This window comes from Rhopalosiphum maidis, chromosome 2, assembly GCF_003676215.2.
Source record: "Rhopalosiphum maidis isolate BTI-1 chromosome 2, ASM367621v3, whole genome shotgun sequence".
NCBI classification, from domain to species: domain Eukaryota; kingdom Metazoa; phylum Arthropoda; class Insecta; order Hemiptera; family Aphididae; genus Rhopalosiphum; species Rhopalosiphum maidis.
In genome coordinates, this window is record NC_040878.1 from 17,621,593 (window position 1) to 17,646,014 (window position 24,422).

The 24,422-nt window shown below is 29.6% G+C and overlaps 1 protein-coding gene across 8 annotated transcripts in view; it reads right to left on the reverse strand.

Moving 5' to 3' along the window:
* Positions 1-6,238: 6,238 nt before the first annotated feature.
* Positions 6,239-24,422, reverse strand: part of LOC113554786 (RNA-binding protein Musashi homolog Rbp6) — a 377,023-nt gene continuing 358,839 nt past the window's right edge. For 2 of the 8 annotated variants that reach the window (XM_026958766.1, XM_026958761.1), the window contains 3 exons: positions 12,255-12,508; positions 6,600-6,677; positions 6,239-6,471 (listed from right to left, as the gene is read on the reverse strand). In XM_026958766.1, the coding sequence (XP_026814567.1) occupies positions 6,636-6,677; positions 12,255-12,508 (296 nt within the window). In that variant the 3' untranslated portion in view covers positions 6,239-6,471; positions 6,600-6,635. Of the gene's footprint in view, positions 6,472-6,599; positions 6,678-12,250; positions 12,509-24,422 lie in introns of all 8 variants that reach the window. The other 6 variants (XM_026958760.1, XM_026958758.1, XM_026958763.1 and 3 more) reach the window with 5 other exon arrangements.

Here is a 24,422-nt window from a genome sequence, read left to right on the forward strand (position 1 = left end):
TGAAAGGAAAAAACAATTTAAAATCTAATATATAATAATAATAATAATAATAATAACCATAATAATTTAGTAACATAATATAGTTTCTTATAACGAAAGTATAGTTTAAGAATTGTAATATATAGGTCATTAACTAGTACGGTTATAAATTTGAATTGATTAATTGATAATTATTTACTCAAAAATTGCAATGTCCTGCAAAACGTTTTCGTAGTGTGTATAATATACATAGGTATTATTTAATTACCAAGGTCTTCATTATGATATATATGTGTATATATATATAATATATAAAAAACGCAAAAATTTAATTTTTGTCTTTTTTGTTTCATTTGTATACGCTCTCGATCCGACCTCGACAATCGACATAAATCATTGTACAATAATAATATCGATAACACTGCAGTTAAACACATTGTATGAAAGATAAAAAAAAAATATATATGTATAATTATAATAATATATACTAAAATTACAGTAATATTGTTATAACCATAATAATAATAATCAATAATTTAGTTACAGATTTAAAGTAATAATTTATTATTAAATACGTATAGTTATATGTATAGTTCTATAAATCATTTTGATGTATAATAATAAGTTTAAAACGTTTATGGATTAAAAAAAAAAATAAGTACATTTTTTACAACAGTCATAACGTGTTAATAATATAAATCTTATATTGTTTTTAATTTACCAGTGTTCGATAATATATTTAAAAAAACTTGAAAATCGCACTTGCGCGCGCACACATTAGTATCGGATTTCACATCAGAATCACAGCGTTTTATTGCGGCATAACATAGCATAATATTACATATTTTATTCATTTATTTATTGGTACCATAAGTTTATAATATTATGTATATATAAAATGTATATAATTATATATATATATATTATTATATAAAAAAAAAATCGTGTATACTACTATACGCTAATTATTGCCATAATAAATTGCTAAACATTAGTTTCAGATGTTTAGCATTGATATGGTATTGAATTGCCATTGTTACTAGACAAAGATTGTATAAAAATCTCGTCAATATTATTATCAAGTTTCACATATTATATATATCATTATTGGGTCGAAATCGGATATAACATGTATATTATACCGTATGGCATAGGTGTGCGACTTACTTATTTACTTCTAAATGTATGCATACAATATACATATATATCGAGAGAGGGGGGAGAGGGTAGAGATTGGTTAGAGGGAATAGGATAGAATTTACGATGCAAACGTAGGTATATAGGTAGTTTAAAGTTTCAAGACAAAATATAAAATATCGTTAGTGTTAAAAAAAAATTGAGCTTCTTTCATCCTTTTGTAAATATTATAATATTAAATTATATCAAACGCATTGTGTATATATAACTTAATATTTTCAAATAAAAAGGAGAATAATAACTAGACTATACAATACTGTATAAAGTTGATTTCAAGAAAATTCTACGATATAGTTCCAAAAAGGTAAGGAATACTATTAATATGGCTATAAATTATAATTATTATGTATTTAGTAATAATTACCTATTAAAATAGCATACAAACGTTTGAATCAATTATTGTTGAATTTTCCTTTACGGGGGCCCAGTAACCGGAAAAAAAAAAATGAGAATACATTTCCCAATCATAACGGATTCAATACATAGGTATAGCGAATTTTTTCTTTTATACATATTTTATTAGTCTTACGTAATGTTAATAATGAATATCACATGTTAAAAATAAAAATAGAAAAAAATCGTTATAATTATAAATGAAATCACTCAACAGTGTATAAATTAATATTTTAAAAGCAATCGTATATTATATTATAATAGAGCAATACAGGAGCGATTTATTTTTTATAATGAACCACAATGCTACAAACACGCGCGTGTGTGAGTGTGCCTAAAATAGGTTATAACCTAATAATATACCTAATATATATATTTAAAAATTATTATTTGAATTTATTATTTATAGCTATATTATATTATATTATATTTTATTTAGTCATAGTGACAAATGTAATAGGTAATAAATAATAATGATTTATATATAATACACAATATGTATATATATAAATATTTAAAAATGTTTCTACAATTTATTGTAGATTGTAGATTTAATATAAATTAATTAGATACGAAAATATGTACACAATATTATTCAAGTATAATTTATCGTTAGTAATTAAAGTACATATTTTTATTAATAATGTTATTATAAGTTTAATATTTTATTCGTAAAACATTTTTACTCTATTTACAAAGAACATGGCTTTTTTATTTTATTTTATCGGGGTATTCATTTTATTTTTGTATACCAATGATCATATTTATTTCAAAATAATATAAACGCTTTTCGATTTCGTTTATCGTAGTTTAAATATTAAGTAGAGAAGTCTGAATTTAATGTAGGAATGTTTTGAAGATGTGATTTCATGAATTAGCGTTGTTAAGTATATTGATATTATGTAAAGAAAAATATTATTATATTGCTGGTGTAAAGTTTTAAATGGAAAACCATATAAATACGCCATTTATAGGTACGCCAACTACCACAAATTAGAATTTAACTCTTCAATAATAATCCACAGATTTCACGACTAACTCAAACAACTACATCATATTTTGTATTATAGCCGCCAGTGTATTTTTTTTAAATAGCGGGACCTATGTTCGTTTTTAGTCTAAAGCTGGGGTTCGGAATCTTTTTGTGAAAACGGGCCATTTTTCAAATAATTGCAAAATCACGATTTTCAAGATTTCATCAAAATCACGTGAATTAATATAATATTTTATGTATTATGTATTATGGTAATTGATTAAAAAAAATTTATATCTTACTCGTAAATTTAATATTTTAACATTTAAATTATTGTATCGATATTTAAATTAATAGTATGAAATATAATGGAAAATTAGATAGATATTGTTTTTTATATTTGATTATCATGTTGAATTTAAAAAAAAACGATTTCACGCAATTACTGCAATAACATTAATGAAAAACGTCGATGAAAATAAAAAAAGTTTATGGAAAATTCATCAAATCTATGAAAATGAATAAAAACAAACAACGTCATAGTCGTTTCCGAGAGTTAGATAGGTGTATCAATGGACGTGTAAGTCACCTCGTGGAATATAATTAGAATTATAACACAGCCAAGCCGTCGTGAAATGTATGTATTTAATGATGAATAAAATCATGATTTGTCTGCAATAGGTACAATTAAGTATATTAAAATAAGCTACCTTCGTGTATAACGTGTATTTCGAATATGTAATTTAATATCAACAATATAACTTTAAGTTTTGATTTTTAATTATTAAATATAAAATAAATATATAGTCATCCGAGTACGAAATATAAGACACATTTATGAAATTGATTGTAACTTTGATTGACTTTTAATGACATTTTTTTTAGAGAAATGAAATATGTGAACGGAATTATCTGGAATAACGTGAACTTTAATTCGACCATTGGTATTATACTTTTATACTTAATGTATGCGAAAAGATGATGTGATCCACAAAAATATCGTCTAGTAACGTGTCTGATCGCGAGTTATAGATAATAATAACATCCGATGTGGCATTTGAGAATTCGGCGCGTGAAGTAGTGGCCTTCCTATTTACAAACTATTTATAGTATTAATTATAAAATGCTTAGATCATAAAATAGTCTATGATTAAAGATTAAATGTTATTGATCTTCTTCTTCTTTTCATTATTGTTGTTGTTGTTGTTTGTTGATACACGATCAGGGCACGACGTCACATAATGAAATAGTAGGAAAAGGAGGAAGATTAAGATAATGCTCAGCGGTGAGGGTCTAAAAATTTAGTTATATTATTTTAAGAGTGACAAATCTCAGAAAAAGTGTAGTTCTTGTGTGTATGCGTACGAGAGTAGTGTTAGTAATGGTGGGAATATTGAAGTAGTTTAAGACAATATGATACAATATAGATGCGCATTTATCTGCACATACATGTATGGTCGGCTTTCGTGAGATAGATTTTTGGAAATTATTTTTGTGAGATAACTTCAGCTGTCCACGCTCAAAAACGGTCGCAAGACAATAACGAACGAAGCAGATTCGATTTTTCATAAAACAAAACTTCGCGTAAATGATGCGGATAATCATTTTTTTATTCACGCCGTAAATGTTGTATTTTATATATTAAAGGTAAAATGTACTCATAAATAGACAGTCGTTTGAACTCGGTCGATACTAAAATATTAAATATATGAGTGCATATATATATATATATATATATATACATAACAAATCACAGTACAGATGACAACACATTATATTATTGTATGGACTATGTGATTGATTGGTGTTATATGCTCAAAGAAACAGAACGTTTATATTATTATATATAGCTATTATAATTGTAATTATTCATAAATATTATAAATACATTGTGTTGTATAATATTATAATACAATACATTTTATATTTATTCGAACGGGGTAGGGTGGGGATTTGGGAAAGTGGGGAAATCCAAAAAAAAAAAACAAACAAAATACACTTAGTCATATTTAAGATAAGTCAAAAGAAGAAAAGAAAAATTATAATATGTATATGTAATGTTAAATTAAACTATTGACGAATTATATTATTATTAATTTAAAGATACGTTTTAAAACCGTAATAACAATAATAATTTAACAACAATTATATTTAATTCAATATTTTGATAACAAATTAAAAAAAAAAGGAAACGAAAAAACGAAAAAAAAATCAATGACAAAGAATAATTTTAAAAATACGTAACAAACATATTATAATAATAATAATAATAATAATAATAATAATAATAATAATAATAATAATAATAATAATGATAATAATAATTATAATATAATATAGTCTATTGGTTTATCATAATAATTGTTCGTCAAAAAAAAAAAAAAACGAAATAATAATAATTATATTTATAAAACAAAAATTTGATTATCACCGTAAATAAATAAATATGAAATAGCAAAAACGAAAAAAAAAAACAAAACCGTAAATAATTCACACATCAAATTAGTGGTGGTGAAAATGGAGGTATTGATGGTGGAGGCGGTGGTGGTATTTTATTTGAGGGAAAGGTGAATTAAAAATATTATTGTGGCCCATTATAATATTATAGTTATAAAAAACCAAAAAAAAAATTACTCTCATGACGAGTGTCCGTCATCGTGTGATTATAATTATAACCATTATAATAATAAAACATTTACCCGTCGGTTCGATAAGTAATTATAATTTTCCATTATGTATTATCATAGTAAATAAACAATAAATACGTTAATAATAATTATTATATTATTAATATAATCAACCTAAAAATTAAACTTATAAACAATTTATATCGTTTAGTAGTGTGCTCGATCGATAAACTTTTACGTTTTAAAATGTTTTCTATTTTAAGACGCGTATTTTTAATAGTCATTTTTTTCATAGCATAGGACGAGAAAAATGAAGATGTATAAATGATAAATGTATAATAAATGTAGTTTTGAACCAGTTTCCGTGGTAATAAAAATGTGATTAGGTAATAATAAAATCAAAACATCGAATGTCGCCACGAATAGCGGTCAATGAATCGATCAGGTATTATTTATATGGAGGTTAATAGTAGGACGCCGAATCGTCGAGTGTCGAATCGCATTTGATCTAAGCAGTAGATATAGAATCTGATCGAAGTAATAAAATCCCCTCGATAAAGAAAATTTGATTTTAATACTATTAATTATATACCTATTGTAGTTCATACCATAGGTATATAATATTATTATACACATTATTGTTATGATAATATTTTATGACGGTTTTGCGAAATATTCGTCGATTCGACAACAGTTGATATTATAACAGTTTTCTTCATTATTACTACTACCTTTATATTGTATGTGTAATTCACTATGAGATCTTAATAGATGGTCTTGATTTTTTTCTATTCTACAATTATTATACGGCTGCGCCCTTATAATTATAATGAGCAACACGCGACAATTTTTTTTCTGATTTCCTGGTTTGATTTATCGTTCAGAGATTATAATTAGTTTAGGTATAGTTATTATTATTATATAATATAAGTATTAAGTTAATATTATTAAATTTACATATTTTGGGTAATTTCATTTATATAATAATAAAAACCCTAAAAAAAAAAAAAACGAATATAATAATTTTTTTCTTCTTTAATGTAATTATCTTATATATTATTTTTTTTTTATTTGTTATCATAATATAAACATTATTAATATAATAAAACATGTTTTTTTTTAAATTTTTAATCATTATAATTATTATATAATATATAGAAACGATTATTATTAATAGCATTATTGAGAAAGAAAACCTTTGGTGTAAGTGAGAGTGAGTGAGACGTTTATATATATATCTCTGGTGATAGTTGTGAGTTATTGAGTCAATCACACGCATAGGGGCGACTAATATCGGTCAACCTGTAATAAAATAATAAAAACAAAACGTCAAACAAATAATCATATAATAAATTATTATGATTTATTTTTAATAAATAAAAAAAAACAATGATTGGACGGTGATATTTTTATGAATGAACAACAATGACCTTACGATGGAAGAAATTTATTGACTCTAGCGTTGTTCAGTGGTACCCATTGGTAAAAGCGGCCGGAATCAAAGGCCCCTGAAAAAAAAAAAACGATACTGGTCAGTAAAAATTAAATAAATAATAATAATTATAATAATGAAAAAAATAGAGATGTATCGTTTGTGTGTGTACGTGTGTTTGTATATGCATATGTGTCGTGTTGTTGATAATAAAAGCCAAACAAATAAACACAACCAATCGACAACACGATGTTACTTGAAATTTCCGTGGTATGATTTGACATTAAAACTTATTATATATTTATATGTATTCTATTTCTGAGTAAGTATGGACATTTAAACATGCTGTGATATAGATCACGTAATGATGATAAAAATTTCAACAAAATGTGTCGTTTAATATGTTAAGATAATTAAAATCCTGAACACAACCTTCATTCGAATATGAAGTCTAGACAAATCGGTCACATATGCATTGAGTAGAGAGTAGGTAATTAAAAACATTTTGGGTTAAATAACTTCGTACCATTCAAACGCCACAAGTTAAAACGTTTAAAAAAATTTAGTTACTAAGCGGCATAGCCGTATAAATAGAGCTTATGTATTTATATCGCATAATAGTAGTATATACATATTAGATACTAAAAGTTATTCGAAAGTTTTGTATATTAAGAGATATATAATAGAATAAATACAAAATGGATGTGAAGATCAGTCTGACATTTAATAACTTCATATGTTTGAATTGACAGCATCTAACCTAAAATACATTATATTTATCTCAAATGTAGAAACAAATTATAAAAAATCTTTCGATCTTTTATTATTTAATTAAAATTCTTTTCTATATTATTTATTACTCTCAGGATTATTCGTGGACGAGGACGACGACAACGAATGCTTAAGGAAAACAGACAGTGTTTAAAAATCAGAATAAATTGTCGAAATAAGAGAACATTTATTTGTGATTCAAATCAAGGCAGATTATTTTCCGGTTTGAGAGATATTTCATTGTCATGCTTCATCAGATTAGAGTAATATGTATATAATACACACATTCGTCACTGCCAGTCGTGCGTTAAATAATAATTAATAACGATTTTGTAATGCGATCTATTTGAAATACGCGTCTCCAGCGTAGAAATTTCTCTTGAAAATAATATGATGTGTTATCGAAGGTTCTATGAAAGTTTATAAAATATTAAACCATGAGATGTTATAATATATACGGTTTATTAATATTCCCTGCAGTGAATGTCTAGATCAATGACGGCTTTGAGGGTAGTTAGCCAAATGAGGCGCGCATAACCTCACCTTAAACGTAGATTGAATAGTTTTCAATTAATACATATTCATTTACTGAAAGATTAAATTTTTGAATCATTATACTAATATTTGCAAACATTTTTTTTAGTAATAAATTTGGTTTTCGATCTACAATTAATGTACTATATAGTAATTTGTAATAAATTGTTTTGTATAATAATATAATTAATTAATTAAAAAAAAAAAAGATAGGAAAATTTATCAATAGTCCTGTTTAAAACGCGCATAGTGGTGAATGGTTTCATTTTTCATTAAACAATAGTATAATAAAGTTAATATCGATATTTGTATTATAATAATAAATAATAATAGTATTATATTTAAATTTGTTGGCTGGCGCTATGTATAGGCAATTTTGCTACATGAGTATGTAGTGAAGTAGCTCGCACTATTATTCTCGATGAATTGAATCCATTGATGAGTTGTTATTTATTATTAGAAACGTCATTTCGACGTTTAACGAATTATAATTAAAATTAATTACTTCATTGATTCATTATATAAACGTTTTTTTATTGTTTTTATAGGGTGTGCTTTTGGGTTATGGTGGGGGTATATGTTTGTCACCTAATAAAAAAATATATATATATATTCATATATACTGTAAAATATTGTAACTGGTCTAGATAGATGCATGCCAGTTTCATTTCTATAATATTATGAATTCAAAATAATATAGTTTCATACGTGATATTTAAGGAAAAACAAAATATTTAGCACATCGAGATTTAATTTAAATGGAAACCTTCGACTACTCATCATTTTTAATAGGAATACGAATATTCAGTATATACACTCATGCGACATGCATGTAAAATATAATAACGATGACTTAATAGTGTTTGAAGTGGCGATATGCGAAGGGGGAGGTTGGTAACTGTAGCTTTGTGTCAAAAAAACGATTTGTTTGTGAGTAGACGAATATAATAATAAACGATTTCTTAATTTATATTTTTCTTAACAGTAATAAAAAAAAATATATTTAATTTGATGTATTCGTATATTATAAATGCAAATCAAAGTTCTGACGTATTTTCTAATAATAAGTTATCATTTGATTCATGTATGTATTGAATTACAATAAAATTATCGCTTGGAAGATATTTTATGTAGGTAGACAGTTAGTCGTATCGTGTATAATATCGATGTTCAAAAAATACTTAATAAAAATAAACACATATGTTATAAATTATATGTTTATACAAATTAATAAATAGAAATTATATTATTATAAACGTTGTTAAAACCGAATATTATTTTACTATATAATAATACAGTAAGGAATTAATTATAAATATTATAACAACACGAGTTTTACAAGTTTATTATCTGTTTTAAAACACGCAATTATCAAATATATTTTTAATTATTTTGTACTAAAACAAAGCTATTGCCAGACCATACTAACTGAGAATCCATGATTAAATACTATATAGAATTAATTAAGAGAAATATGGTTTTGTCTATCGCTTATATTTTTTTAATTATTAACGTGTTATCAATGCGGACCAGCAATTGTCTGACACTGCAGATGGATACAATATTTATCCCAGCATCAGCGACTCTCTATAGTCTACATAAAAATAATAATAAGTTACAGTTTTTCTTTTATTGTTTTTCGTTAAAAAAGTAAAGTTTTTGAGAGCAGACCTCGGTAATGTCCAGGCTAGAGTTCCAGAATTGATATGCTATAAATAGGTGAGCTGCACGTGACACAATGAGTGTGCGCGCATATTATTATTAAAGTATATAAAATGGTAAAAAAAAGGGATGATATTCGAGTCTTGTGATATATAAATAATGCTTAAAGTATTTTTTTTTTACCGTACATGACTTGTCATTGAAATATTATTTTTTTAAATATTGCATAGAATATTTATTGTTAAATGCAAAAATGTAACAAGAATTGAAAAAAATAAAATTTGTTGGTGAACCATATGCATATTATTATGATTATTATTATTATACATGTACGAGCTAACCATAGGAATTTGGAGATGGGAATTGACATAATAATACTATATGATAATAAAATATTGTATCGGTCTGTATCGTTTCTAAAGGTGTATTTTTTATATAATATAAGTGTTAATGGGTATGCGTATTTAGGGAGTTTTATTAACTCAAACGTGAATAGTAGTATTCAGGTGTATCGTGTAAATAATTCGAGTGAATAGTTATAATAGTTTGTCACAGAGACGCGATTCGAAATACGTCGGAATGTTTGCAGGTGAGCAGACGCCATAACGATGACAACGATAACATACGTTACTAGCAGTGTTTTAATTTATAATATTTCGGAATCCCGGGGGAAGGGAAGCGGGCTAGGAGGATCTGAGGAGACCAGGCATACTACTCGACCCCCCAGTGAAGTGATTAATTATCGCGTCGACCGAGGGCGGTGATGATGGAAGTTGAATAATGTATCGCGCGCGTGGAATCCGACACGACTAAATATAACACAAACGCTCACACATGATCAACGTATACTTCCTGACGTATTTACTACACGTATGAAGGGATTAAGAGAAGTAGAGACCTTAGTTGGGCACTTATTATATATATATATGATGGGTATGAGAAAGCGCGTATTGCTGCAGAATATGGAGGGATTCAGTTAGGCTGAGTTTTGAAGTGGGTGGTATGAGAGAGAGCGTGATATTTCAAATTTTGGTATAAGTAAATTAATATTACGTTATTTTCAATTCGAGGAGTTTAGTTGATTCGATCCGTTCATTATATAAGGTCAAAATCAATATACAGCCACCAAACCGGGTTGTATACTTTATATTATATTTTCAGCATCTAGTAGTAGATTTTATTATTATTATTATCATTATATTAATTGTCGGTAGTTTTTATTTTGCTTAAATTAACAAAAATATCATATGTATAGAATTGTATTTTATCTAACAAACTCTACACTATTGTATAAAGTATTATATCTTTGTTCTAAACACATTATTACTATACGTACGTATTATCATCGTCGAAAGGTGGATATGGCGCTTGAGTGGTACCAACAATCTCATAATTATTAAAATTTAAAAACGGTTTAGACGAAACTAACAATGCGATATTGTGTTTTAAATGCGATCTGGACGACATGATAAGCAAAGCAAAAAAACAACTTAATTAAAAACTGTAAAAACCAACGATAAAAAAGCATAAAAACGTGTCGTCTGTCGGAGTGCATAAAAGAGTATCCGAAACAGTTGTCTACAGAGATTTTCCTGCAGTGTTAGGTTAGGTTTAAACCATATATGTATACCTAAAATCTAATCTATCGAGAAAACTATAAAATACAGCGAATCACTCCGTCATAGCTTAAACGATAATATTATACATGATTTTTATATAATATATATATACCTATATAATAACATATTTTAATATATTATATTTAAAAAATAATCACACACAATAATACGGTAGTTAAATGCGTGCGGGAAATGTGCCTGAGGAAAGTGCGAATCGTGCGGGGTACCTATAATGTATAGAGCGTCACACACTTAAGATAATAATAATAATAATAATAACAACAACAACAACAACAACAACAACAACAATTATTGCAGCAGTCCGTTTGCGAGCGTTTTCACGAGACACCTATTCCCGTCGGCGGTCACACGGCAGCAGCTACACTGTGTACGTCATAAAAATATACAATATATAGGCGAATGTGTGCGATTGAGCGTGTGTGTGTGTGTGTGTGTGTGTGTTAGTTTGTCGTTTTGGTCAATAAGATATAAAAAAAAAAAAAAAAAAATACGATCGTACTTTGTAAGTAATATTAGTAATATGGACACATAAAAAGATAGACTGCGCTTAGGGAAAGAGAGATATACTTCGTTTCATCGTCGTCAAATAATGAAAAATAGATAATAATATACGTCTTGTAAAGGGTATCATTGGAGCAGAAGACACATTAAAAGTAATGAATTTCATACGGTCTGTTAGGTGTTCAGATAGTGACGCGTGAATGAGGAAGTGATCGGTAAAATTGACGCGTTAATATATTTTTTTATCACACGGAATCCCTGAAGTCCACGGCGCCTTATCCGCCGACGAATAAATTATACGTATCATAGTCGATTTGATTGTCGCTCGTGCCGCAAGTGGGGTGGGCGAAAGCGCAGTCCGACTCTTTGTACGCACACACACGGTAGTATACATGGGCCGGGTAGGTACAGTAGTTGTCGTGTTGTCAACAGTAAGAGAGAAATGTAAAAAAAATAAAATAAATAAATAAATAAATAAATAAACAAAAAAAAAAGTAAATTTTATATCGTTACAAACCCTTACGCAAATCGGACTATATACCTACAGGATTGTAATTAATGGGCGCACGTGAGACGGCGATCGCGGGGAACGCGGACGGTTGCGGTGACGCTGCTTGCACGTAATCGGCCGGGTTCGAGCTGTACATGTCCATGGTGGACGGGGCGCCGGGGCCGGGCGACGTGGCCGGCGGGAACGCGGCGGCCCGCGGGTTGCCGGGGCCGCCGGTGTGCGGCGACGCTGGTGGCCCGAAACCTTGGGCGGCGACCGCGGCTGCCTGATGGTGGTAATTGCTCATCACTTGAAAAATACACACGTATGGTCATTTGATAAACATAATACAACAATTCATAGTTATAGTATAAGGTATTATAATAAGTTCAGTGTTTATTATGATAATATAATGGTAATAATAATAATAATAACAACAACAACAACGACAGCGATAATATAATATAATATAGATATCTCGACACACTAAGATACGAGATACGACGACACTGCAACTACTACACAATACGTTATCATTATAACAATATCATATATTGTATACCGTTTTTTATATTTATAATTATATAAATAAAAAAGTTATGTTACTAAAACACGCGATTCGATCGGAATGTCGTGTTATTATGACGTGCCATGGACGACGGGCAAAACGTGAGAATCTGTATAATTTTAAAAATTTGATATTTTTTTTTACGCATAGATCAAAAATACGATGGCGTTATAATAACGATCACTCCGGTGGTTACGAATAATACGAGTATTATCATAACATTTAGATCGATTTTCCGATCAAATCACGTGACATATAATATATACTGTACAATATAATAATATATTATACATACGATCCATATACTGCAGCAGTGTAATATATAATAATATAATATTTACGACGTGTACAATTGAAAAATCATTCATTCGGCACCGGTGTCATTTGGTGATGTCGTAAACCCCGCCCCCTGGTAAAATATCATTAAAGTGAATATTTACTCTTTGGTCAAATTTTGTTTTGTTAAAAAATCACGAGCTAATGTTTATTTTGATACGTAAGCCACGGTAAAATTTCACTAGTGACCGAAGAGTAAATTTTCACTAGGGATATTTTACCGAGGTAGGGAGATACAATTTCGTGGAGAAAATAATAATTGCCACATCGCACGAAAATTGAATATAGTGCTACTGATTGACTGTTAGACCGCACGCTATCTGGATGGAAAATAACAACTTTGGATTTCAGATTCATTAAGTCAACAATCATGATTTAAGCAAAGGTGTTTTCAATTATTATACTTGAATCTTTAAATCACATCACAAACAAGCATAATATTCGTATACTATGCGATTGTTTAGAAAATTAAAATCCACCATGGTGACAAAGTAAGATCGAAGCTTACAATTTTTTTTCGGCCGATTAATTTTAAAATCTGTATTCTGAATATTGTTCTTCGTAATATATTGCAACTTGGGCTAAAATACTTTTTCCGCATGTTTTCAATATACATCAATATTATACGCATGTAATGTAATAATTTACATATGCAGCGCGTATATAGCGTATGATTTTTCATTTAAATCACGTACTGTAATATAATACATTATATACACATGTACAGGATGATCCATTTAATCGGTAGTACACAATTTTGCTGTTAATTTTTATGACTTAAAAAAATTAGTGTTTTTGAAGCACGCATAACTGTGGGACAATTGAACTACGTGTAAACTTATTAGTGTAAATTATATTATATGTAAGTAAGTATTTTATACAGGTACGGTAATGTCGACGATTGTTACGACAGCCGTCTTATATATGTAATTGTATGTATATGTGTGTGTGTGTGTGTGTGTGTGTATCTGATCAAAATTTAAATATTTATTGTTAAAGTGAACCTGAAAAATGTGTTGCTCTATAAAAAAATTTATACAATGTTGGGAAAATTAATAAAAAAACAAATTAAAATATATTAGTATGTAGTACCTATAAATGTTTAAGACGTGTAGTTGTGTATTATTATCGTTATTATAGTTCAGTTACATAATATTATCTTATAAACATTTACAGCGCACATTCGAGCAAGTGATCCGATTTCAGACAACCTTATTTCATACTTAATAATATTATAGTAGGTACATACAATATACTAAATAATATATTAAAATATAGCATGGTACCACGTCTGAATATCACGCACACACACTACACAAGCACTCATCACCGTATGCCGATGGGAAGATTTGTGTATTATATTACATTATGTAATATAAACATTTAGAAAATAAGGAAAGAAAATAGGTGAAAAACAGCAAACCGCCACTGATAAGCCAAGCAAAAATAAATTATATTATATAGCGTTATTAAAAAAACAAACTGATTAGATACAGCTCTTCTTTTTCAATTACCGAAACATTTTCCATACGTGTCATTATAATATCCTCTATCGACCGTTGCATAATGTAAAAAAAAACAAATAGTAAGTTCGTCACAAAAAAGATTACATTTCTCTCTGATACGACACTATGGCCACTGCGAGTTATCGACTAAAAGTATGACTATCAAGTGTAGGGTATTGTGAAAAAAAAAAAAAGATAACATTTCGTTTGTTTTATTCATTAACCGTGTCTGGAACGACGTTTCTACCGAGGCAATGACATTCTAAAAATTACAATTTGATGCTTACGTCAAATGTCGACGGATTAGCTGTATACTGTATGGTCGTCTACATCATATTATAATATGTAATTGTTTGTGATAAAAATGAATAAACATTTTATATAAATATGTACCGAACTAAACTTATAGGCGTCTCAAATTGTTAAATACGAAAATAAGTAGTATTTTAATTACTATTATTGTTAGTATTATTATTATTATTATTATTTACTGTTTTTATAGTAATATACAGGTATGTGGTGTGGTATACAAGGTTATATATGTATTAATAACTGTATCAAATGCAATTAGCATTGTCAGATATAAAATAATTATATTACGTGTAATCGGAATATTGTATATATTATCGTGATTATGTATTTTAAATTTATCTTAGTGTTATTGTAGGATGTAGACGCAAAAATTCACTGTTTACATATGAAAAACGCAAAAAAAAAGTTTGATAACATTTTATGACTACAATCCCTTTATCTATCTCTTTTTATTGTATTACATATAATATTAAATAATATAACTAAATATTGTTGTAAGTTTTGAACTGTGTATTTATAATACTATTATCATTATTATTATTATATCACGTAGGCATCACAATATCATTGTTATAACAGGACTGCAAAAACGACACGTAGATTTGAAATTGAAAATAATGACGTTATATTTCATGTACTAGAAATGTCACGCAATAGTCGATTAACTACATAAACTTGCGCCGGACGATGATAACGCAAAATTATAAAATAATAATCATAATAATAATACTATGTCCAGTATGTGTATCTGTAGACAATATATTAAATAAAAGGTCAGCTGTCTACTGATCTCTTTTATTACCTATATTTGTGTAAGCACCTGAAAGGTACGGTGTGTTGTTGTTTGGAGTCAATATTATAATATGATCGTTTGTCAGAGATCAAATGCAATGACATACCATAAATTATAATATTGGCCATATTTAAAAACGTGGATTGACTGCGAAAAAAAGGCGTGCATAAAGATATTTATTTTTTTTTTATCGTTATGTCAATATACGTACTAAAAATAAGAATATAACAGAGACCCACAAAATTACATAAACATTTACTCGCCTCGTTTGTACCCGGACAATATTTGTATTTGCCAATAAACATTTTTGAAAATAATTTTCCTGTATATCGTATGTAATTTATGTAAATATTAAAAAAAAATAAAATTATTTATTTTTATTTTAGTTGTTAAATGTATAATACAGTTATGAGTAGGTTTGAAAATTTAGGCTAGGCAGGGCGTGAGTAGCGATATTTTATCATATAATAGGTAAGTGGACGTAACGTACGTAGGTATGTAGGAAATGTTCTTTTGTTTCAATAATATTTATACACATATGTATGAAAATTACGAAACACACGTCTAAAACAACAAAACATTTGGTTGCAAAAACAAAACAAAAATAATATAGTAATAATATTATACAACTACACACATATCTATAGGTAATGTAATAGTATACATGAGAACGTTTTTACATATTATATTGTTCGAATTGAATGAAATATTTAAATTACCAAATAATAACAATACATAATCACGATAAACATACTAAGGTAGTATTTATAATTTATATTATACATATCTAATAAAAAAAAAATTAATAAACGCAATGTATAGTATGTGTATAAATTTTATTTTATAATAATATTAATTACAAAAAAAATAATATATTAGTCGTTTAGAAACACCTGCTTTGTGTCTCACATAATAATAATATAAAACAATTCTAGTATACAAAAATGTTTTGAACAAAAAAATAAATATTCGAGGGTTTTGTATAAGTGTTACGGGTGTACAAAGAAGGGCTTACTACAATGTAAGCTTTTTCAGCACTTTGACAAAGGTGGCAGTCTTTAAAATTCAGTCAAATAAATTGTACAAGGTGGCAGTGTACAATTTATTTGACTGAATTTTAAAAAATGTAATGATTTTTATATAGGTTCAAATATTTTATTTTATTTATTTTTTTTTTTGGAAAAGGTTAAATTTAAAAATTTGTTAATTATATTTATTTATGTATAGTAATGTAATTCTTGATAAACTTGTTATTAAATATTTAGCCTCGTTGTGAATAGAGAAATGTAATGCTTTAAGTAAAGTTCTAAAAATAATTTTTTACATAATTATTCTATGTACAAGGGTGCACCGAAAGTTTCAGTCTATATTAGGGTAAAGACCTACCATAGCGGATATTTCTTGTTTTTCTAGTTGGTGCTTACTGAAGAGGATAGATTGTTTTTTAAAACATAAGGAAAATCTGCCGAAGATGAAAATGTCATACAAAACGACAGCAAACCTAAATGTCTTAAAAAAATTTAACTAGGAATTTTATCAGGCGCCGAATTGAATCGATCGAGTATCGCGCCCTTCCGATTGATTCAATTCGTATTACGCCCTTCCGGAACCCGCCCGGCTTTGAAAACAAAAATAAAAATTATATTGAAAAAAAAAATACCAATATAATATAAATATCACAATCATAATGATTAAAAAAAAAAAAAAAATCAACAACGGCGTATGAATTTGTAAATATAATAAAAACGCATTAGGTACCGATAGAATAAATAACCGAGTTCAAAATAATATGAATACTAACTACACTTTCGAATGTACCTACTCAACTATATTATACTATCGTCGGTCCCACACTATCGGGACATTCGTCCACCGTTTATTTAAGATATTTACGCCCGCAAGGTTATCGTCATTCGTCACTCTATACGTCCTCTCTCACACCTTGTAGTATGACATACAAGGCCTTTATAATAACGCTCGTTCGCTCGCGCATGTACTCAAATTCGAGACAGTAACACATACAATATTAGACGATATTAAACACGTCGATCTATGATAACAAAATATTAATATTATCGTGACGTTACACAATATGTCATTGTACGTAGTAGTATTACATAGGCCGAGTGCCATGCACAAATACGCCGAGTTTCATATTAGGGGTCGAAGACAATAATTTCGTATTCCGCTCGAGCGGTGAATCCATTGCGCACGTATTTCATATGATATAATAATATATATATATATATACGAGCATGATGTGTGTGTTATAATGTGCGTGTGTCGTATATATATACACAATCGGAGAGGAAGTTTTGCGTGGTCGTGAGGTGAGGGGGTTAAGTGCCGGAAGAATTTTTACGGTAGTAGTGTTGTAAAAATGCGTTTATATACGTGTCTTGTTATATGTGCTCGCGTGCCTATATATATATATAATATATATATATATATATATGTATAAACTATATTATATGGCACGCGTCGCGTCCGGGATAAACGCATCGGGTTGAACAGACAGATGTACCTATATATACATTGTGTGGTAAAACGTTTCGCTTTTTTTCTTTTTTTTTTTAAAGCTACCGAAACAAAGAGAAAAGAAAAAGCTGAGCCTTATATACGCACAGTTATACTTAAAGGGTGGCGATAAGTGTTAAAATGTGAAATTATAGTCGATTCCAATTTTCCACCACCACTTTAATAATATTATAGTTTGCTATATTTTACAACAGCCGATTTGCGACCGCGGATGCGCTTTACTATTAGTGTATAATACTATAACTGTGCTACATATTATTATATCATAATATATTGTGGTACGCACTGCACGTGGCCGCTATGACGTATTTTGTTGCTAACCCGAACTCGGGCATTGTTATTTGTTATTATTGTAATTTACGACGGTATCGATTTTTATTGTGTGGCACATATACACGGAAAAAGAAAAAGAAAATAAAAACAGGCGGCAAAACGGAAGTGCGAGGCGTGCAGCGATCGTTCGTCTTCCACACGCGGTCAACGGGGCCGCGTACACCGCTGCCATCGTATAACAACCCTCGCCGTATATAAATAATAATATACATTATAAGCGTATAATGAGCGTGTGTGTGTATAAATTTATAATAACAATAATAATAATAATAATAATAATAATAATAATAATATAAATCGACTCGCGTGTGTGCGTGTTCATTTGTCATCCTCCTTCCGCCCCGACCGGATATAACGGCGTGCGAACGGTGAAAAGCTCGACGCCCCACAACGATATATACGTATACACGTTTAACGCGTATACGTATATTTATATGTATAATATATATGTGCATAATGATGTATACGTATACCCGTCGCGTGGTAATCCTTTCTTTACGGCCCCGCAGATTCCCGCGATCTACCCTCTTCCGAGCCCACCGGAGCTGTACCTATACACCACGGTCGCCGCGCACGAACGGTCCATTATGGTAATTATTAAAACGGGCTCTCACCTCCACTGACACCATCACTACCACTCTCCCTCGTCCAAGCGCAGTGTACAACAATGGTATAATTTTTACGCATACGTATATCGTACACAAGCCCATATTATATTATATATAAGGTAAATACTGCACATTTACAGCCACAGTGTTGGGTTATGACCGTAATACTACGAGCAGAATACAATTTGGTAGTTATATACCGTATACGGCGCGTATTATGAGGAATATAATATATGATTGTATGGTGTAGCGCACGCATGTGAAAAAGTAATAGAGTAAAATATTTCGTTCCCCGACAAGTCGTAGGTACTACCTACCCACATGTCCTAAGTGAGTAATATGAAATACGTAAATGCAGCACGAGATTACGCTACCTTCCGGTCAGAAGTTGAGCACAAAATATATCATAATAGTATACATTGTACAGACGACGTTGAATGTAAATATGTAATACATCTCATAATAATATTACCCAACGAATTTAATGTTAGTTTCAAGTCGGAAAAAAACCTATAATAATATAGCGCCGATAATCGTATATACCTATTTAATAATCGATTCACTGACGAAAACTCGTCGGTGATATTCGCCTTGTCGAGCAACCAAAACATTATTTGACTGTAAACTATATAGTATATTATGCTTTTAAGCTGCATAAAGCATAGTACAGGTGTGTAACAATAGACTACAATCGGCTGGGGTGGAAATTGAAGGCCATAACGTATTTATAATATATCTTTACGGTTTTTTCGGTGAAGGGGGCGAGGGGTGGAATGGTTTATATTTACTTATTAGGTAACACCCTTAGTTACGACTTAGCGGTTACTACCCAACAATATCATCGGTATATTATAATATAATTATAATAGTACACACTGCAGGAACGTCGCGAGAACCACATCATAGCAAATATATTATTATTTCCGGACGCACAAAAAAAAAACGATCAAATTTTTATTTTGTCCACAAAAGTCGTTGGCGTTGTAACGGCAGCAGTATACATAATACATAATACACGAACAATAATTATACATTTATTTCTTCCATGAATCAACGATATTACCCCGGACACGTCGCGACTCAAGTTTAAAACGATCGTTTCGCGACTCGACATTAAGTGCACGTGTATAATATATATTATCCGTATATATATAATCACATTGCAGTACGTATCCTTTCGCAAAATACTTTAAAACGCAATATAAATTCAAATTGCTATGTCGACGACGACAACGGCGTGGCGAAAAATAATTACGTTGATATTACAAGCTGCGCGACGGTACATAATAATAATAACAACGACAACGAGAATGATACAGCGTTCACTAATTCTAGTCATTCGCAGGTCTCCCCAGCCGACGTTTTCGGAGGTCACGTTTTAAAAATTCTTAACGTTTTACGCTCGCGTCATCGTAGGGATACCGGATTCGCATCTCACGCAACCACTCGCGAGTGAATTATTCATATTACGACGACAAAATTCGGGTTTTGATTTTAACGAAGTCGTGTTTCGTTAATGTTTTATAACAATAAGGATTTTCGTCACAAACGTAACGCGTTTATTTTGAATACCTCGGCGACTTGTGCAGCACATTTGTAGTGGTTGTTTGTGTGTTCGAGTTGCGGAATTGGAATAATAAAATATAAATATTGTATATTATATAGGAATCGACCTGTAGATGATACTATAATTTACAGATGGAAACAACTGAAATATGTATAAATCGCGTTTACATAATATATATATAAAATAATAATATGTAAAAGGCGGTAGATGATATACACTACTGTTAGACATATTTTATACGAACGGTATATTTTCGAAGAGATTAAATTTTCACGACGCGCCAGTGTCATGTCACTGCCGTTCACTTAGAATTGTTCCAGAAAAACAATACGCGCGGGTGAGAGGCGAGTGAAAACTATTTTTTCGACGTCTGCAATTGGAATAAGAATAATACGGAAATTATGAAAGAAAAAAAAGTTCTATCGTGATATAACAGCGGCGTGGACGCTATAAAAGATTTTAAAATAAAAATGAAAATTTCTATGCGCACGAAAATAGTAAAATACAAGATCGTATGAATCAAGAATTTATTGAGTCCTCTATTCCGGCTACTTTACATATTAACTCTAGATATGTAAATATATGATAGACGCAGTAAATAAAATGGCTCGTTAAATACATTATGGAGGAGGAGATGAACAATTTCAAGGGGATGTTATTGACACATCAAACACTGGAATGACTTTAGTTCATACCTGTTAACTTTAATATTTCTGAAACGCACTATGATGACGGCAACATATTAACAAATGTAATTGAGAATTAAAAAATAATGATCCAATCATAGTTTTTATTTTTTTTTTCACGAGATGAAAAAATCTAATATGTTGATGATAAATGTTTAAATATTTTTACGATAAAATAATTTGATAAAAAATTATTAATATTATTAAAAAATAAATTTAATATATTAGAAACAATATTTTTCGAGATACTCCAGTATAATTATTTACATTATTTCATCAAAGATGCTCAATTCTTATCGCAAAAAGATATTCATATATATGATAATATCATTATGTGAATGATAGATAAAGAATAGAGGTATTAAATAATAAAATATTATAACTATGATGTTCGATTGGTTATTACGTAGACAATTATACACGCATCGCATGTGTTTATAACCATAGCGAGACGTCATCTGTTTTTATTTCGAGAAAACGACTTAGTGGGTTATAAGATTTATCTGTCATATTTTTCTTTATTGCATAATATTAAATTAATTTTTTTTTCTTCTTTCGTATAGTTCGAAAATCGTGAGCTTGTATTTATATTGCCGACTTTGCGCGACTGGCAGCAGTACTAATTGCAAATTATTATAATTTCAAATGCGGATTAAGAGAACCGTCGGAGTTCCATCATATTTTTTTCGCCGACTTCGTTCTCGGTTTCCACCTCTCCACCGGCCCGATCAACTCGTTTTTTGCAAATTTTGGCTGCGCTCCGATGGCTCTCTAACCATCCGAATAAATAATTAATTTTTAACAATTCCATTTTGTTAATTGCTTCATGTTATTATATCTGACTGGAGGTTTTTTTTCGCCCGTTCGCTTCGTTACGTCTCTTTCTGTTTATCTGTGTGTCTCTCTCTCTCTCTCTCTTTCTCTCTATAGTTCGCCAACGGTTTTTCGACGCTGGCGGAAAAAAAAGGAAATAAAATAATATATACATACACACATTTATGTATAGTATATACATATATGTGTTTACATATACATATCGGCAGAAAAATAATAACAATAAAAACAAAAGCTTCTGCTTGTGCGAGATTATGAATTTCCTCTACAGCCCGTCGCGAGGGGTGGTGGACGAGCCGTGAGTGTGTAAAGCGAGAGCGCGTCTACCCAATTTGTCGGAAAACATCGCAAACGTCGACTGCAATAATACAATATGTATATATTATATATGTACGCTATTTCCGAGGCGCGTGAACGAAATTATTTACACGGCGGCGACGGCTGATCCAGTTACAATACACATATATATATATAAACAGAGTGATATCCTTATTTTATTTTTTATTTTTACATCGTCCGAGCTCGTTTTACAAATTCACTGTTTTCATTTTTTGAACTCAACGGGACGTAGATACTATTTTTGTCTATGTTCTTTATTTTATTCATCATTAATTTAAATATTTTTTTTCATTACAAAAATAAACGTTTGCAATATTTTTACAAGCTATTCTTGAATAATTAAGCGCATACTATTTAATTTTTCAACGCGTAAGATATACATTATTGAGTAACCAATATATTATGTACGCGATCCGGGCTGGTTCAACGAATTTAACGACGACGTGCGATGCTTTTCACAAATAAATTCGAAAGTTTATCATTTAAAATAGGTATTAATTGTTGTTGTGCAATGATACTGAAAATAAATCGTCATATGCGTAAATATAAAATGATATCACTGTACATAGTCCAATTATTTATATCAACAGTAGGGGGGTTAGAACGTACAGCGTTTTTATTTCTGCTATAATAACTGTAGACTCGATTATATTTTGCATACACGTAGGTACATGAAAAACATAACAATTGACGGTTAATGTTTACGAATGAATTATGGTTTAAAATCGATTATAAATAAGAGTACGCGTACTATATCAAAAATAAAAAATAAAAAAAAAAAAAAAATAATAATAATAAATAAAAAAGTAGTTACACGGGCGTAACTTTCCATTCGCGATAGAAATATTCGGTCGTTAGGCTATAAATATAATAACATATATTATTATTATGCGTACAACCCCAGTTCGGCGCGGCGTGCTGGTTATTCGCACGCGTCGAGTTTTCACACTTCGTCCTCTCTCTCTCCGCCATCACTTACCAAATGAGCGCATTTTTAGTTAACAACGCTATTGTGTACTATATAGAGGATGAAAAAACGTGTTTAGCTTGCAAGTTGAAAATAATAATAATAACACAACGATTGTGACAAAAAGATAAAAATATAAATTCACATGAAACACGTGAAAAAGCGACCGGCTGCGGTAATGGCAATATAATTTAATAGATAAATAAGGGCGGGCCAGTTCCCGAGCCCCTTCGTACCTGTAGTTACCCATCGATTATGCATCCATCAAAACGTGCGTCCGAATATCACCGCAAAATACTACCTACCTAAACGATATCTCCCATACCAATATAATGGTCTAGTTCGTAGATAGCGGAAATTTCGTGAATCGCACGCGTAATATAAATATAGAGGTAGTGGTGGATAAACAAGGGCTGGTAATTACAGAGGACTAGAGGATAAGTCCAAAAAATGCATCTATATAGCCGGTGTAGAGTTTGTAAATGCGATAATACGGTCGATAACTTTAACTACGGTGTTCGAAATTTGTTGATGTTATATAATATAATAATTTACGAAAAATAATATGTACGAGTATATTGTATATCAATAATTATTCAAAGAAAACCAATTGTCAGCGCGATTCGCGTAGTTATAGTAGTTGTAATAGTAATAATATGATTTTTATTAATATTATCGTTAATATAACAATATTATACGTTTACAATCGCGAGGTAGTGTAGATCTTTGTATACTACAACAACAATTATAACTATTATTAATAACGTAGCGTATTCCGGCGACGTGCATTATTCGCATGCACGCAGACGCGGATATAATATTATTATATTCACGCCT